General features: G+C 37.5%; 1 protein-coding gene across 1 annotated transcript in view; it reads right to left on the reverse strand.

Moving 5' to 3' along the window:
- Positions 1 to 203: 203 nt before the first annotated feature.
- The window catches only part of GK5 (glycerol kinase 5), a 78904-nt gene continuing 59522 nt past the window's right edge, over positions 204 to 19585 (reverse strand). Inside the window, exons 12-16 of the mRNA XM_027585378.2 lie at positions 15525 to 15619; positions 9790 to 9893; positions 8291 to 8350; positions 7548 to 7681; positions 204 to 4037 (exon numbers count right to left, since the gene is read on the reverse strand). Coding sequence (XP_027441179.2) covers positions 3889 to 4037; positions 7548 to 7681; positions 8291 to 8350; positions 9790 to 9893; positions 15525 to 15619 — 542 coding nt within the window. The 3' untranslated portion in view covers positions 204 to 3888. The remainder of the gene's footprint in view (positions 4038 to 7547; positions 7682 to 8290; positions 8351 to 9789; positions 9894 to 15524; positions 15620 to 19585) is intronic.

Consider the following 19585-nt stretch of genomic DNA (forward strand, 5'->3'; position numbering starts at 1 on the left):
AGTTATGTGTATTTATAGATGTGTATCTCTATACAAACACATATGGAAATACATAAACATATGAAGAATTTAAAAATAAACAGTAGGAGGATTCTAGCTCTCATAAGCTGACCATTGAACAACATGTGGGTTAGGAGTGCCGACCCCCCGCACAAAGATCTGTATATGATTTTTGACTCCCCAAAAACTTTACTAATAGCCTATTGTTGACCAGAATCTTTACTGATAATACAAACAATTAACACATAGTCTGTATGTTATAGGCATTATACACTGTATTCTTACAGTAAAGTAAGCTAGAGAAAAGGAAATGTTATTAAGAAAATCATAAGGAAAATACATTCACAGTATGGTACATATATTTATGGAAAAAATCTGCATATAAGTGGACCTGCACAGTTCATACCCATGTTGTTCAAGGGTCAACTGTTGTCCTTCTTAATCCAACAAAATATATTTTACTTGCAACAAATATAAGCTGTTCCTTACCAACAAATGTATATAAATCAGGGATAAAATACATATGCAAAAAAAGTTGCACTTATAAAGTAAAAATTCACCGTATCAATAGGAAGGCACACAGTTAAGTTCTGTGGAAGCAGACATGGTTTCTGCTTTTTTTTCTTAGATTGTATTTATATGAGAGAGAGAGAGAGAGAGAGAGAGAGAGAGCATGAGAGGGGGGAGGGTCAGAGGGAGAAGCAGACTCCCCACTGAGCAGGGAGCCCGATGCAGACTTGAACCTGGGACTCGAGGATCATGACCTAAGCCGATGGCAGTCGCTTCACCAACTGAGCCACTGACGCACCCGACATGGTTTCTGCTTTTGCGGAACTTCCAGTTTGATGGGAATCTTACACAGAGGCAGATAAAAGAGAGTGATCATCTCTTTTGTTCAGAGATGAAAAGGAAGCAAAAAGGCAGATAAAATCAAGATGCTCTGCAGACTACATTAATCCTATACTGAAGTCATAAACCCACTCATTAAGACCACAGAGGATGCAGGAATGGGGACAGGGGTGAGTGAGTAAAAACAGCAGAAGACAATTACAACATAAGATTTTTCTTTTTTTTGCCTCATTAACCAGTAAAGTAGAAACCCTATTTATTTTAAGATACAACCACCTCTTTTTGCTAACTACCATTTCCTAAGGTAAAATGAGGCAGAGAGAAAAGGAGCATGATAGACACACTACATTTGCTGAGTCTTCAATTTTCTTCTAAGATTGTGTATTAGTGGTTCTCAACTGGGGGTGATACTGCCTCCTGGGGTCCATTTGGCAGTGCTAGGAAACATTTTTAACCACAACAACTAGGGGGATGCTACTGGTAGCTAGCAGGTAAAGAGCTGCCAAATACCCTATAATGCACAGTACAACAACCCAAGACAAAGAATTACCTGTCCCAAATGTCAATAATGCTGAGATTGAGAAACCGTATTATGGTGGGATATAAAACAATTAAAAATCAGTAAGTCTAGGTATGAAAGCATTTAGTACCACTTTAAGAAGGATTGTACAGAAACATTCTCCTACTTAAAAAGATAGCTACAGACCTCCTAAAAATATCTGATTGATCCATAATGGGAAAATAAAACATGCTGAGAAATGTTAGCACAAATTTTTTTAAACTGCAAATATTTTAAACTGCAAATATGCAAATATTAGCATATAAATGAAAATAAACTTGGAGGATGGAAACGATAAATTTTTTTGCTCAACTGATTTTGAATGTCAACTGTTTCTACAACCACAAAAGCAAATGTGGTCACGTTTCTGATTCAGGTCAAATATGGCAAAAGATCTACTAAATTGTGTCACTAAAAAACAGCCAGACGTAGTAAAAATAAAAGATTAATTCTAGACTAACAGAAGAAAAAATTAGCCACTGATTTTTGAGGAGATGCTCAATTCCGATGAGACATGTTCACAATTACTTTTTCACATTATCTAAAAGGTATTTATCCTTTATTTTGTGGTTGATGAAAGAGAATATGAAAAAGAAATGAGCTAACAAATTCTTAAGTATTAATAATATTACAATTCAGTATATCCTAACACAGAGACAGTTCTTTACTATGAAATTATACCCACTGAGAAGCAGAATCTGTAAGAAACAGTAAAACAATGGAGCAGCTTGCGTGTGATCTGATTTTGATAAAACGGCCTATAATTGGTCACTAAGCTTTGTAAAGGGACATAAGAAAAATGAAAAGAATAAAAAGAAGAATATTATCTACATAATGGAATCTGACTTTTTACAGTAAACAAAATACCTCCACTTCACAAAAATATTTCCAAATCTTAATTAATGGAGTTAATGATACTATATATTGGCTATTATGATTCCATCAAAAACTTTAATACTTCAAGAAGACAAAGTTCACTGAAATGGAATTTGTAGAAATGCAGTGTGACACCTAGTTCTATCATATCTGTCACTGAAATGGACATATATGATGGCAACAACAAAATTCCCTGTAACAGTCACTTTTGAAGTTACATTAGCACTTAACAACTAGCTCTGTAACAGTAGGCCTTTATATAAAAAAGCCCAAATAAGAGGGAAATAAATTCATTATTGCTACAAATTGAAATGGAACCTAGCCCAAGTGGAGGAGGGAGGGGCAAATAACATAAGAACAAGCTGGAGGGTAGTCTACTGCCATAGGACAGTTTTACATGGGGCCTGAAGCTACTCACAACTCTTGATTCTTTTACATTTGTTTCTATCAGGAAAGTCTGAGAATGTGGAACTGTCCCTGCTCCTCTCTGTGGAGCTCTGGCCCAGTAACTGTAGGGCAATCATTTGCACGAATACACTCCCATTACCTCTGTCAGCTACCCACTGCTCCTATCTCACAGAAATGAATAGATTGAACGGAAGTAAAAGATACCTGGATAAGTGAAATACCCCAATGAAGACAATTCTTATGTCACCAATGAATTAGGGCATTTTCTTCAAATTAAGCTCTGTCAATTAGGCACTTAATAAAAGCAAAAGATATTTATGCAAGCATTTCAACAACAAAGATAAAGAACAGGAAGAGCAAAGCAAGATTTATATCCACTACCCGCATTTTGTAAAAAATGGGATGTTACACTCTAGCCAGAAGTTTTTGAAAGAAATCCTTTTCTTTCAAATATTTGAGAAAGAAAATATTTTCTTTTTCCTTATGAATCATTACCCTCTGTAGTTTCATTCACTAAAGTTATTTTTTCAATACAAAAAGAATGCTCAGATTTTGGTGAAAACAAGGAAAAACTAAGGCAGTGTCTTTAAGCCCAATAAAGGAAAGAAATGACTAACAATAAGCCTATGTGAGCCTATATCGAGCTCATATTTGGATATAGTATTGAACAATTATGGCTTTAAATATAAAATATTAATGTTGCAAAATTCCACATTTCCTCAGTGAGTCTTTCTTTCTAGCTATGTGAACTTCATATAGCCCATTTAATTTTAAAGAATTAAAGGAACACTTGTTAATTTTGGAACAAAACATGAATGATGCTTGACCCAGAACTATTAACTCAGATAGTAAACAATTACGTTCGTATGTATCGCTGACCGAGTATAAAAAGGAGGAAGACCCACAGCTGTCAAAATATGGCTGGAAATGGCGAACGTCCTTTGGAATTTGCTACAAAACAGAAGATACAAAGTTTTGAGGTACTGTTGCCTTACAATCTTACCAAGGTTTAGATTTTAAAATGAGGGATTTTTTGTTTTGTTTCGTATTCAAAAAAGCAATGTTTTTTCTCTCAGGTTGCAGAGCTCATCTGAAATCTTCTCAGTCATTGTCGTATTGGTTATTATCCCTGAGCTGTGTCTCATCTGCGTGTCGTATCAACTAGCCGTATATGGTTTCAGTCGTTCCAGTTAGAGCTACATCTTGTTATACCAATTCATGGAGCGTTTCACTGCTTTGACCCAGTTTTCCATACTCATTTCATATTCTTGCCATTTCTTTTGTGGCTTGAAAACCACTTCACTTTGCCTCAGTTTCTTTAGTTCCTCCTTGTCAGTCCAAAACCCTATAGATAGAAAAAATTACTCTCAAATTTTAAGGCAGAGAAGGAGTCCATAAAGTTTATCCACAAACCTACGCAAACAGGTGCACAGGTAAACAACTGTTTTAAAACACAATTTAAAATATTTTAGTGCTTTTGAATTTTGTTAGATTGACTATCCATGGGAATAAATACACCAGGATTTTAAAATCATTTGGTTTCTATCAGCTTTATTTCTGTGTGGCAGGACACCAAACCATTTCTAGACCAACCTCTCCCTATCATCATTCAATTTCGTGACTTTCTATGAAGAAAAGAAAACAAGTAAGAAGTTGTGTATTTTCGTTTTACATAACTAAAAAGAAAACAAAGATAAATTAGGATTTTTGTCATATATCTTGAGGTAAGAGGCAACTCCCTGGGATATGCATATATTCAAAAGTGGGACTGCATATAATTAGTTTCTATTTCAAACTATTGTATCTCACACAAGTTATTTAAATCCCACTTCATGATTATATTGTTCTTCACAAAGAGGATCATGTGATTTATAATAAAAAGCAGCAAGAAAACACATTTATAACTATGACCATAAGTAGTCTGAAATGGCCGAGGTGTCTTATTAATTAACCTGGTATAGTTCACTTACTCTGAAGTACTAACACAGTTGACAAGTCTTCTTGAAGGATATTTTCTCTTACCAATAAAGCGGACACAAAATTCCTTCCTCTCAAATTTTCTATCAGACCACTTTCTTTCTAACTAAGTCAGCATTTTAGACTCATCTATATTCAAAGATATTAATTTATAGATGTTATTAAGACTAAAAATAGTTTTTATTAGTATACTAAAGTTAGACAAGTCTAGTCATGAAAATAAGCATGTTCTTAAAATCCTTATTTCCAGAATTATTTACTCGTTAAGACATACATTTTTTTTTTAAGATTTTATTTATTTATTTGACAGAGAGAGACACAGTGAGAGAAGGAACACAAGCAAGGGGAGTGGGAGAGGGAGAAGCAGGCTTCCCGCGGAGCAGGGAGCCTCATGTGGGGTTCGATCCCAGGACCCTGGGACCATGACCTGAGCCGAAGGCAGACATTTAATGACTGAGTCACCCAGGCGCCCCAACATACATTTTTTTTTTTTTGAAGATTGATTGATTTAGAGTGTGAGCTGGGGGAAGGGAAGAGGGAGAAGGAGAGGGAGAATCTTAAGCACTCTGCACTGAGCACAGAGCCCAACACAGGACTCGATCTCACAACCCTGAAATCATGACCTGAACTGAAATCATTAAGAATCAGATGCTTAACCGACTGAGCCATCCAGGCACTCCAGGACATACATATTTTTTCAAGTAATTTTATTAAGTATGTATCAGATAGACTCATTTCCTGGGTGAATTTTGAAAATACAGAGGATGTGCATAGCCTTCAAGTCTCAGATTCCTTAAAGAGAAGCAAGTCAACCAGAAATCTCAGCTTTTCTGAGACGGTAAAACTGCTCCCTGTAGTTAGTGAAGTCTCTGTATTAAAAAGGTTTGAAATTAAGTATAGCTATGATGAAATAGCTAAAGCTCAAGCCACTGTGTTATGTTTAAGAATAATCTGTCATATGGGGGCGCCTGGGTGGCTCAGTCGCTTAAGCCATCTCCCTTTGGCTCAGGTCATGATCTCAGGGTCCTGGGATCAAGCATCAGCCTCCCTGATCAGCGGGGAGCCTGCTTCTCCTTCTCCCTCTGCTGCTCCCCCTGCTTGTGCTCTCTTGCTCTCTCTGTCAAATAAATAAATAAAATCTTAAAAAAAAATAATCTGTACGTGTTTGTTATTTAAAGTATTTAAAATGTTCAAGAGAATCTGACATATTTAGTCTTATAAGCTGAAAAGGCACAGAAAAATTTGATCTACTTTATAAACAATATCAGAATGTTTATGAGCATTTGATTTACTGCAAATATAAGCTTAATTTATTCATTTTGCAAGAGTTGTTTAAGTACCTGAGAAGATTTTCTTTGTTACACTTCTAAGCTTGCTCAGTTAGGCATATGAAATTACTAAAAAGAAAGTCAATTGTATTAAATGTGTATTAGTTGAAATATACAAAGGAATTTAACTAAATTTGTAAATGGAAATGATTATTTAAGGGAAAGTTATTTTCTTCAACTTGAATTAATCACACATTAATCAAAGAACAAATGAAAGTGATTGTTTCAATTTTATTCAAAGTTAACAGATTTTTAGTAGAATAAAGTTTAAGTTGAACTTAACAAGATTTCAAACTTTTTGGATTTGTAACTTTAAAATGCTACATATTAGCCTAAAACTTTTAACTGCAAAATATCCTGTTTTGTACATTCTTCCCTTCCATACAGGAATGTATTAAATAATCCCAATGCCCCACATCAGCATCCTGCTTCCTAGGGAACCCTCTAACTGGCCTCCTGGAGTCCATTCTTCACCCTCCCAACTAATCCTCTCACTAATTGCCAAAGTGGTCTGTTCAAATATAGATCTATCCATGTCCCTCCCCTGCCTAAAATTCTTCAGTGGCTCTCCAGTGCCTTCACGATTAAGTTCAAACCCCTCTGTATGAGGAGTCTACCACAACTGGACCTCTGTTCCTCTCCAGCCGTTCCTCTTGCTCTTCCCCTATCAGCACTTACTGTAATGGGCTGGGACATTTGCACAAGCTGCTTTCTTTATTGGACCACTCACCTCTTAGGACTCCTTACCGCCTCTCCTGGCTGTCTGCTAACTCCTTCAAAACTGAGCCTCCTCTGGGAAGCCTGCACCACTTGCTTAAAGCTATGGCTGTTCGCTGGGTTTATCACACAGGTATAATAATTGGTTGACTTGTCTGGCTGTAACTAGAGACTCCCATAGCAGGGACTATGTCTTTTTTTTAAAATTATTATGTTATGTTAATCACCACACATTACATCATTAGTTTTTGATGTAGTGTTCCATGATTCCTTGTTTGCATGTAACACCCAGTGCTCCATTCAGTACTTGCCCTCTTTAATACCCATCACCAGGCTAACCCATCCCCCCAGCTCCCTCCCTCTAGAGCCCTCAGTTTGTTTCTCAGAGTCCACAGTCTCTCATGGTTCGTCTGGGACTATGTCTTTTAAACTCTTTATTCCCAGCAGTGACGGTCATGTAGCAGGTACTCAACAAATTTTCAATATGTAAAAGAATGGAGTGGTTTCTAATGCCAAAGAAAAGCCTATCTACTCAGGAAGTTTACCCAGAGACTTTCCCTTCGCTGAAGACAGAGCAGTTGAAAATTAGTTTCCCTTGCCTCGTAATTCTGACTGAAGGAGTGAAGTGAGGAGGGTGGCGGTGGGAGGGGGAAGACCCATCCATAGAAGAGGTCAAATGAGTATTTTGTGAGTTATGTGCATATGTGTATGGAGGTTAATGGACACCAAGGTTTTCCAGACCCGCTCTATAATTCTGTGAATTGGGAAGAGAAATGCTACTGGCAAGAAATGGCTTTCAAGACAGTTCTCGCTTTTATAAAATCCACACATACCAACAGCAAGGCCAGCTAGAAAAGCTGCACCAAGGCAGGACATGTCTAAGTTGATGGGTCTCTCTATATTCACATTAATCAGGTCTGAAGTCATCTGCATAACAAAATTGTTCTTACAAACTCCTCCATCTGCCCTGTAGGGAGCAAGATATTTGAGATAAATTATTCCAACAGAAGCATAAAAACATTATTAATTTTTTTAAAAGGGCCACATATATTTTTTAGATTCTTGATTTTATTTTTTTAAGTTCAACTTTTTAATTCCAAAATTATATCACTTCCCATTGACCTGAAGATAAAGTTACTCACTAGGTAATCTTCAAACACTTTTCCTTATCCCTGACATCAATCTTCCCACCCGCCCTGCTTGTCCTAAGACTAGTTCAAAACAGGCCAAGTAAACTAAGCCAACATAAAAATTCATTTGGACATACCAGCAAAGAAAATTTGATGCTTCCATGCCAAAAGGACAGCCACAGATCCAAAAAAGAGATTTTAAAGATGTTTATAATATACAAACGTATAATAGGATCCTCCTAAATTCTATATTGTGTTATATTCTCCATATCCAAAATTAGCTTTCCTTTTCTTTCCAAATTCCTAGGACCAAGAATTTTGTTGCAAAGAAACTAGGCATAATGTATTTTTTAAATCCTGAATAATCATAATGATGAAAATACTAATAGCGGTTACCACTCACTTCCAATTTCTAATTAAATCTATTGAAAACAAAGTTTACGTACCGGACTTTTGTCACAGGGATATGGATCTCTTTCTGCATCAACTCATATAACTGTTTGTTTCTAGTAAAAAAGTCAAGATAACTATTTAGAGAAAACTCTCTATTTTTTCCAGTCTAGAAAAATAAAAACTATGGTTTTATTTATATGGTATATAAAATATACAAAAGAGAACATTAAACCAATATATTCAAATATATTATGCTAACTGGAAGTCAATAATAAATGCTCAAACAAGCAAGAGGTTTCGGGCCTTGTACTTTTCACTTGATAAAAGGAAGCATATTTTTCATTTAGAAATAAATTTAATCTATTATTCTTCCTACAAATAAAAATTTAAAGCAAGCATTCATTTAATAGAAAGCTATTAAGATGATATGACATGAATAACATCTAATAGAATTCATCAAATATAAAAATAATCATTTTGTAATCACATTTTTATTTTAAATGTTCCAAATGTTCCATATTCATGATAGCCACATTCTTAATTTTAATAAACTACAACTGTGCCATAATAAAAAGACCACAGGGAAATATACAAAAAGAGTAATTCTGGTGATTCAATCTTTGAGTATAATGGAAGCATTATTAATTAGAATAATTAGAATTCTCCTTTATCAGTAAGGAAACAAAAACCTTTGAAAGTCTCCTTTATCAGTAAGGATACAAAAATCTCTGAAAGTCCAAATTTTAAATCTTTTATGCCTAAGAAATTAGATACAGTCAACCCTTGAATAACACAGGGTGTACGGATACTAACCCACCACAAAATCAAAAATCTGTGTGTAAATTTTGACTCCCCCCAAACTTAACTACTAATAGCTTACCGTTGGCAGGAAGTCTTACTGATAACAGTCAATTAACACATATTTTGTATGTTATATGTATTTTATACTTTATTCTTACAATAAAGTAAGCTAGAGAATGAAAATGTTATTAAGAAAATCACAAGGAAGAGAAAATATATTTATTTACAGTACTGTACTGTATCTACTGAAAAAAATTCACGTGTAAGTGGACTTGCACAGTTCAAACCCATGGTGTTCAAGGGCTAACTGTATTTTTAAAAATCATCTATTTTCAGATATCAAATGTAAATGGTACCGGTACTATCACATATAAAAAAGAGATGCTGGGGCGCCTGGGTGGCTCAGTCAGTTAAGCGTCTGCCTTCAGCTCAGGCCATGATCCCAGGGTACTGGGATCGAGTCCCACATCAGGCTCCTTGCTCGGTGGGAAGCCTGCTTCTCCCTCTGCCTGCCACTTTCCCTGCTTGTGCATGCTCTCTCTCTCTGATAAATAAATAAAATCTTAAAAAAAAAAAAAGAAATGCTAAGGAAATTAGCAATAAAAGCAGATTATGTCATAAACAGTATGAATTTAAAGGTATAAACACTCAGTTAAAATTAATAAATTTCATAATTTAGTTTAGCAGAAATTAATAGAAGGAAATGGCAATACTGTATGGGGAAGGGAGAGTTTAGGGCAGGTTTTGGTACCTGAAAGCTATTGACTCCAATATTGCTCGTACGAGATGGTATTTATTGGTGGAAGCCTTCAAACCCATAAAAGAGGCACATGCACAGGGGTCATTTAATGGAGCCTAAAGAAAGAGAAAGGAAAAATTTTTATTATTGTTCTGAATTATATGCATAGACTTGAAGGCATATTATGCAAAAAAGACATTGCCATGGTAGAAAAAAAGAATGCTAGGGGCGCCTGGGTGGCTCAGTCGTTAAGCGTCTGCCTTCGGCTCAGGTCATGATCCCGGGGTCCTGGGATCGAGCCCCGCGTCGGGCTCACTGCTCAGCGGGGAGCCTGCTTCTTTCTCTCCCACTCCCCCTGCTTGTGTTCGTTCTCTCACTGTGTCTCTCACTGTCAAATAAATAAGTAAAAACTTAAAAAAAAAAAGAATGCTTAGAGTTAAGTAGTTTTAAAATAAATGACAGCCTCAAGAAATGTCAACTGTTAGGGGGTGCCTGGGTGGCTCAGTCATTAAGCGTCTGCCTCAGCTCAGGTCATGATCCCGGGGTCCTGGGATCGAGCCCCACATCGGGCTCGCTGCTCTGCAGGAAGACTGCTTCTCCCTCTCCCACTCCCCCTGCTTGTGTTCGTTCTCTCACTGTGTCTCTCTCTGTCAAATAAATAAGTAAAATCTTAAAAAAAAAAAATGTCAACTGTTAGGGTAACTCTTTAATAGGACTTAAGCAAGGTTGAGTCATAAGTATTGGACTTAGCTATACCTTCTGTCTGAACTCACACGAAGAGAAGAGTAATAAATTATTATTTTTTTTTACAGAGTAACAAACTATTAAATGTCTAGCTTTACAAGAAGAAATGAAAAGCAATCCTAGTATTTCCCCTTTTCTCCATCTGTAAAGTTTTTGTTTTTTTAATTTTTTTAAAGATTTTATTTATTTTTTTGACAGAGAGACACAGCGAGAGAGGGAACACAAGCAGGGGGAGTGGGAGAGGGAGAAGCAGGTTTTCCGCTGAGCAGGGAGCCCGATGAGGGGCTCGATCCCAGGACCCTGGGATCATGACCTGAGCTGAAGGCAGACGCTCAACGACTGAGCCACCCAGGCGCCTCAGTGGTTGGCTTTTTGAAGTACACGCTTTTGATATTCCTCTCTCCCTGTCTTCCTTCTCATCCTCTCCCCAGGGAACAATGTCCCATATTAACAATGTGGTAAATATCCTTCTACACCTTTGTCCATGTTCATTTAATTTTATGAAATATACACATGCATGAATATTCATACCTACCATTATATAATACCTATAAATAAAAGAAGGCATGTCCTTCTTTTACAAAAAAAGATCATATTATTTTTTAATAATACGATACGTCTGCCAAAGGCAGACGCTTAACGACTGAGCCACCTAGGCGCCCCCATCTGTAAAGTTTTTAAACCAGAATTGTTTTCATAGAGTGTTTTTTTTTAAATATCCATTAGTCATAAGATAAAAAACTGTAAGGCAGAATATGTGTTTTTCAGTGTCATAACTTACACCTAATCTGTTGTCAGACATTCAAACTCTTCTGTTTCTTAGCTTAATAGTCTTATTGCCTAATAGGAAAAATGATCCAGCCTAACTTCTGTCTTTAAAAGAGCCAAAGTCTTGAGTTGGAATTATGTATATGTTGGATGAAGTTTGTATTCATCTTTGCATCCCCAGAATTCTGGGACACAAAGATGAAGAGCAAAGACCCCTGCCAGAGCTCATAATCTCACAAGGAAAAAGACAGAAGAATGGTTTCAATGTATGATATGAGGTCGCAACAGAGGGAAGTACTAGTGCTATCAGGAAATGATGGGCCCGAGGAAAAGCGCCTTCCAGCTTCAGGGCCTTGAGACATCATCTCATTACCTGGAAAACTTTCTACCACCCCTTTTCCTAGTTAATTCTACTCCCCTTCCAAATCTTGGCTCAGATTCCTCTGAGAAAACTTCGGATCCCAGAGACAAGACCAAGCCACCATCAGTGCTTTTATGGAACCCTAGAGCTTCACATTATATATTTATAATCACGTATATTTGTGTGAACATTTGCTAAAAGTCTATCTTCCCTGTGGAAACTCATTCCTATGTGTCTCCAGGGCCTTGCACTGCATCTGGCCCCCACGGGGGATCCTCACACATTTGTTTAATCAATGAACAAACAATACTCTTCCTCATTACTTAACTGAAGAAATTCCATATTACATCTTATCTTTACTGTAGCTGTGACTGTCCTCCTATTATGAGTTTATCCTGATTATTTTTCAAATATATTAACATGTTTTGGTGATTCACTCAGTGAAACCTTATTTATACAGTCACACTGGTCTGTATCAGGTGGTATAATACTATAAAACAAAGATCAGATTCAGCCTGTTCATTTAGTCCCTAGTTGTGTGCTATGTATTTTCTGCATAAAAATATTTTCTTCTAATATACCACATAAAATCCTGGTATGACTGGCCTGAAATCACTTTTGTAAACATAACTATGCACATAATTTACAATTAATTAGTAATAGGCCAATTTGAGAGGTAATAAATTCCATAGAAACCTACAAATTTCTTTTTGGTTACAATGCCCCCATATTAGTCCAAGTGAGTCTGTCTTTGGGATGATATGGCAGGAAAAACACTGGCAAGGTCCTTTGGGCCTGGTCACACCTTGCCAGGGCAGACAGTCTCCGGCCATACTTCCAATCTGTCACTGCCAATCCCATTGAGTAAGCCTCCCAGACCATCAACCAACCAGGAACAGCAGGACTCAGTCAAGTTTTGTTTGGAGGCCTAAGGTAACCTAAGCTAACCTATGACCAAGGCATAGACTGCTTGCCCCCACAGGCCCTTGTCACCCCTGGGATCTTAGCCTAATCTGCTGGGGATTTGCAGGATGGTTAATTTCTCTTGCCCCTTGTCAACCGTGAACCTAAACACAAACTCCTCTGGCATCTATTTTGTATTCCCACTGTCATATTTTATGCCATACCATGAACCAGTGCAGGAGAGTGGTTAAGAACCTGGACTCTGGAATCAGAACACCTGGGCCCTGAAACCAGCTCTGCTGCTCACTACCTGTGTGAGACCAGCCAAGTGATTTAAGAGCTCTAAATCAGTTTCTTCATCTTTGGAATGGGATGGTAAGAGTATCTTCTGCCTTACTGAGTTACTGAGGATTAAATGAGATAATGCATGACATTTAGAACAGTGCCTGACACAGAGCAAGAATTCACTACAATTTTATATTACTATTAATTCTTACCAAAACCCTTCCCACTACTGACTCTCTTCATAACCCTTTCTATGCCTTCGGAGTCCTTCCTTCTACTGTAAATAAATTCTCCTAAACCGTAACCAGTTCTGAGAAGTTCTAAAAACTTAAAACTTAAAATCTGTCCAACGCTTGAGAGGACCAGGCACTCCAGTCAGATTCTCAGATTTCTCAGAAAAGATGATCTCAGAAAAAGACCCTCAACAGGGGGAACTGAAGCTAAAAGGCACAAAGTTGAAGAATGTTGTGTGTATTTCCAAATTATGGAAAAGCAGAAAGTATGAGGAAAATAATGACAATGAAGCAGAGGTTATGAGGAAGAAAGAATACAGAGCAGTGCTGGTAATGAGAAAAGCAGACCCACAGAGAAGAAACCACAAAGAACATTGAGAACTGCAAAGTCAGTTGCCCGACTTCTTTCCAATACCGGTGAACCACCAGCTCCTCTCAGGGTAGGATAAGCAAGCCTATTCCAGGCAAACCTAAGAACCCTCACCCTTTGAGGACTGACACTTGGTTCAGAGTTCTGTCCATCCTATCACTGCCACCATCACGGTAACTTTCAAGTTAAGCAGACAGCCACTGATTCCTGCCTCTGATGCCTGTCATGGATATTCTCCATTAGTAGCTGCCCCCACAAACCACAAGCCCTGCCGCAGCGAAGCCACAATGACTGCACCAAATGATGCCATCCCGGGTTATGGCCCCCATGCTCTAGCCCACCCCTTGCTAGTTGTCCTAGATTTCCCACTTTCTTCAAAGTGCCCCCAACACCCCTGTCTCAGCAGACTCCCTGGAGAAATGGAGGCTATTGGGATCTTTTAATATCTTGCCCCTTGTTATCTATGGCCATAACAATATTCTAAAATTAAAGGCAGAATCGCAGATACTTGACCCTTCCTCCCCTCCATTTCCCCTATCCCTCATTTTCTTTAGTTGTTGACACAGGCCGCTTATCAGTGATCTCCCTCCTATTTTTCAAACAGCTTAGTATCAACACAGTATTGTCTGAACTCACTTTCGGTTTCCACTGAGGCATTTCAGTGCTACATTGGGAACTACTTGGTATGCAGCCCTCCCCCACCCCTCTCAAACCCCACATACTGCCAGGCTGCAGTCATGGCAGGACGGGGACATTTTTTATTAACATGAAATTAAAAACCACAGCTGTGAGAGTTTTGCCTAATCTTCTGGGCTTTAGCAATACTTTTTCTCATATATTTGATATTATTTTTACAAGCATATGGACTGAGGCAGAAGTTAAAAACAGAGCTGCCAAGATAAAGTCACTATTAAGTCCCTGAGCATATTTTTCTAAAAAGGGAAGAATACACAGTAGCCTAATTAAGTCCTACCTTGGCTGATGACAACTATTCATCTCAAGCTTCCTCCTGAAACCTCAATCCAACAAATATTCTTCATCCCCTGTCCTAGGATAGATACTATTCAGTCCTCATATTACCCTAAAGAGGACACACTGCAATTTCTATTATGTAGTTTATGAACTTTTAGTCCTTTAGGGTAATGTATATAGAAGGAAATTATTACAGATATTAAAATAATGCCTATTAAAAGCCTAGATTGGAAATATATTTTTAGAGATTTGAAACACCCTGATCTAATCCTTTTTCATCAGTTTCTACGTTATATTATCCAAACTTTCAAATTTGGGGCTTTTTTAACTGATTGCCTGAATATGGGATGGACTAGAAGTAAAAGAAATTTTTATTTTTTGAAAGGAAAATATTTAGAGGTGGATTAAAAGAATAGTATAGGCCTTCCAAAAAAAGGAATTTGTTCATAATAATATACCTGAAAAGTTTTTTAAAGGTCTTTATAACAATATGCTAAAATCAAAGGCAATATCACGGATTTTTCAATTAAATACTAAGTTAAATATTACAAAGCCAAGTCTCCTACCGGGTTCACTTTTGATTAGGCAAAGTAACCAATACTCCACCACAACAGTTAACCAAAAGAAATTTTGATTTTTTTTATAAAAGTTAATGAAACTTAATAAATAACTGCAAAATATACGTGTGTGTGTGTGTGTGTGTGTGTGTGTGTGTGTGTGTGTGTGTAATCTTAACATTATTTTTCTAATTCTCAATGGGACACTTCCTCTAAGTAAAAAATGCCAATATACGGATATATCTTTCTCCACTGGGAAATGGCTTTTGGTTATGATAAAGTAATGCTAAGTCTTATGTAAAAGTTCTATACCAAACTTGCCAACTTCTCATTTCCACATGGGTGGAGCTCTAGGCTGAATGTGCTGTGCTTTCTCATGCAATCTGTGCTAAGTCAGTCACAGCTCCTCAGCCCTGGAACACACCTTTACCTTCATACTGCTCAGTTGCCAAATTTTCAGGTAAGGGAGTAGCAGGTACATAATTTTGAGTGTGGGTATGAGGAGAAAAATTTCTGTAGTTGTCACGGACTGAAAAAATAAATATATAAAATACCTGCAATCCACTAAAAGATGGAACAAAACAGACTCCTTCAGAATCTTCTAAACTTTTGGCCATTTTTTCAGTCTCAGCAGCATCTGTGAAAAGATCTGTGAAAAACAAATAATTTAAAAAAAACCCTAAAACAAAACAGAGGGGCTGGGGAGAGACAAACAGAATTATGTTATATGACTAGTGTTTACCTACACCCACATTTATTACAAGTACAGTGTGAAAGGGTCAACACAAAGGCCAATCTACTCTAGTACTATCTGGGCTCCCACACTGCACAGGTTTAGGGGCCTGTGGAAGGTCTTAGATGAGCTCTGTATGCAGCACACCTTACTTTTTCCTTTAAAGATATTTGGGCTGTTTACAGAGACCTGGGTGGCTTAGTCGGTTGAGCGTCTGACTTGATTTCAGCTCAGGTCATGATCTCAGGGTCATGGGATCAAGCCCTGCATCGGGCTCCACGCTCAGTAGGGATCTGCTTAAAATTCTCTCTCCCTCTCCCTCTGCAACCCGCCACCCCTGCCCCCACATACATGCTTTCTGTCTCTGTCTCTCTCTCAAATAGTTAAATCTTTAAAAATAAATAAAGATATTTGGGCTATTTAAAAATCAATTGTGTGCTTTTGGCATTAAAATAAATCATTCTCCTGAAGATAACACCAATCCTAGTTTTCGTTTTTTTTTAAAGAATTTATTTATTTATTTGACACAGAGAGAGCTAGAGAGACAAAGAGAGAGCAAGCACAAGCAGAGGGGAACGGCAGGCAGGGGAGAAGCAGGCTCCCCACTGAGCAGGGAGCCCAATGTGGGGCTCGATCCCAAGACCCTGGGATCATGACCTGAGCCGAAGGCAGCCATTTAACCAACTGAGCCACCTGGGCGCCCCGACATCAATCCTAGTTTTGTGACGAAAAGATCCTCTCTACTGAATCAACTGAAAAACTACTCCATCTAATGAGTTCCATAAGGGGCCACCAATAAGTAGATATACTAAAAGCCAATCTTTAAGAAACAAACAAAAAATCAAGATCTAATTAATTTAGTATACTATTTTTACAGGAGTATATAACATACATATAGAAAACTGCACAAATCCCAAGTGTATAACAGGGATGAATTTTCACAGCGTACATATACCCGGGAAACCAACACCCAGATCAAGATACAAACTTCTTTTGTTCAACATAATGCTTGTGAAATTCATTCATGTTGTTACAAGTAGTTGCACTTCATTCTTAGCTCTGTATAATATTCTACTGTGCGACTACACACAATTCATTAAACTGTTCTATAGCTGATATGCATTTGGTTAGTTTCCAGTTTCTGGCTAATATAAATAGGCCACTTTAAACACTCACAGACATTCTTTTTGGTGAACATATGTATATGTTTCTGACTGATATATACCAAGGGATGAAGCTGCCAGTCCTAAGGTCTAAGTACATATAGTACTAGCTTTAGAAGATACTACCAAACTATTTTCCAAAGTGGTTATACCAAATTAAGGCTCCTGACAACAGTATGAAAATTCCAGTTATGCCATATTCTTGCCAATAATTGATACTGTCTATGTTTTCCATTTTAGCTATTTTGGTGGTATTGCATGGCAGTTTGATTTTGTTTTCTCTATTAACTAATGAAGTGGCAATCCTTTTCACTGACCACTTGGATATCCTTGTTTGTGAAGTGAGTCCTGAATAAGCATGTAGGGCAGACAGATCGGATGATAAGGCTCAAGAATCAGTCATAATACAAACTGATGGCTTTGTAGAGCCTCAAGGAAGCTGGTTTAATTTAATTGTATGTTTTGTTATTCTTACAATGAAAAATTGATTAAAGATGAGAAGTTTAAGGAACACCTATGTTAAAACTCAACTTAATAAGAATTGTTCAATAACAACTACAAATTTTATTCAAAATGAATTCTCAGATCCATTAGTCACATCCGTTTGATCAAAAGGTTCATATAGCACATCAAAATATCTCTAGTACTTCAAAAACTAATATTAAAAAAATAACATTGGTTTTCAGGGCACCTGGGTGGCTCAGTTGGTTAAGCCTCTGACTCTTGGTTTCAGCTCAGGTCATGATCTCAGGGTTGTGAGATGGAGCCCCACATCAGGCTCTGGGCTCTGTGTTCAGTGCAGAGTCTGCTTGAGATTCTCTCACTCTCCTTCTGCCCTTCCTCCCACTCACATGCTCTTTCTCTCTCTCAAATAAATAAATTCTTTTTTAAAAAAATTAAAGAATAAAAATAATAATGCTGGTTTTCAAATCTGTGTTTTAAAAAATCATTTCCAAATGCCTATATTTTTAAAACAAAATTTGGAAAACATACAAGATGGCTGGTTTGAGGAAAGTTTTTGGCAACAGGCAAAGAAATGGGGGGGAAAAAAGGAATTTAGTTTATTTACATTCCTCACTGGTTGTTCCATACTTGCTTAAAAAATTTCTCTAAATAATCTTCCACTTTTAAACTGTTCTCAAATGAGCTTATTGATGGAAAATCTTTGAGAGTAAGCAGGTTTCACTCTGTCTCTCCCACTGAAACAGCTAAGGATCTTGGATGGAATGTGTGGAAAAGCTATCTGAGGACTCAGAAGAATAAGGCTGGTCAGGGAACTCTAAGTAACACCAAACCAGTGGTGAGTTTCCTGTTTTTATTTATTTTCTCTGATATTTCCTGGCCTAGACTCAGGGAGAGCCTAAAACCTGACACCTAGGTCTGGGTGCAAATTTGAAGAGTTTCTACAGAAGAACCCTCTTTCTGGTCTGAGGAACAGGACTCAGGGGTCTCTACAGGACAGAAGGTGAGGAGATACTCTGGATTTTGCTTCTTCAATTTTTTTTTCATTCTACCTGAATTAGAAGGAGAAAAGGCATTGAAGAGAAAGAGAGAGAGAGAAAGAAAAGAGAACTTCATGGATTTGTGAGACAATAATGGCCTAACATTTCTGTGATTTGAATCCCAGAAGGAAAAGACAAAGAATGCAGTCCAGAAAAACTATGTGAAGAAAAAAAATGACTGTAAACAGCCCATAGTGGATGAAAGATATAAATCTGTAGGTTCAAGAAGTCCAGAACATCCCAACTGGATAAACACAAAGAAATTGATACCCAGGAATATCATAATAAAACTAAAAATTAAAACCTGAAAGTAAAGAAAAAATCTTCAAAGCAGCCAGATTATATATTAGGGAACAAACATTCAAATGACTGGAGGTTTCTCATCAAAACTATGAAGGTCTAAAGGCAGTGGAACATCTTTTTAAGTACTAAAAGAAATGTCATCCTAGAATTCTATTTTATTTATTTATTTTTATTTGTTTATTTATTTGAAAGGAGAGAGAGCACAAGAGAGCATCAGAGGGGGGAGGGCCAGAGGGAGAGGGAGAAGCCTACTCCCGCTGAGCAGGGAGTCTGACTTGGGGCTTGATCCCAGAACCTGAGATCATGACCTGAGCTGAAGGCAGACACTTAACCGACTGAGCCACCCAGGCACCCCATGTGTGTATGTTTATATGACACATATAACATCATGTTTATATGAGCCAGCAATCCCACTCTTAGGTATTTATCCTAGAAAAATGAAATCTGGGGTGCCTGGGTGGCTCAGTCAGTTAGGTGTCTGCCTTCAGCTCAGGTCATGGTCCCGGAGTCCAGGGATCAAGCCCTGCATCGGCTCCCAGCTCAGCGGGGAGCCTGCTTCTTCTCTCTCTCTCAAATAAATAAATAAATAAATCTTAAAAAAAAATGAAAAAGAAAAATGAAATCTGATGTTCATGCAAAAACCTGTACATGAATGTTCATATAGTGGCTTTGTTTGTAATCACCCACAACTGTAAACAACAGCCCACATGTCCTTCAGTTGGATAATGAATGAACAGACTGTGATATATCCATCACATAGAAAATTGCTGAGTAATACAATGGAATGAACTATTGATACATACAAAAACATGGATGAATCTCAAAGGCATTATGTTGAGTAAAAGAAACCTTCTCAACTGGTTGTAGGATTCCATTTATACAATACTGTGGATTCCAATATCCATTTATATGAT

The sequence above is a fragment of the Zalophus californianus genome, chromosome 1 (genome assembly GCF_009762305.2).
Source record: "Zalophus californianus isolate mZalCal1 chromosome 1, mZalCal1.pri.v2, whole genome shotgun sequence".
NCBI lineage: Eukaryota > Metazoa > Chordata > Mammalia > Carnivora > Otariidae > Zalophus > Zalophus californianus.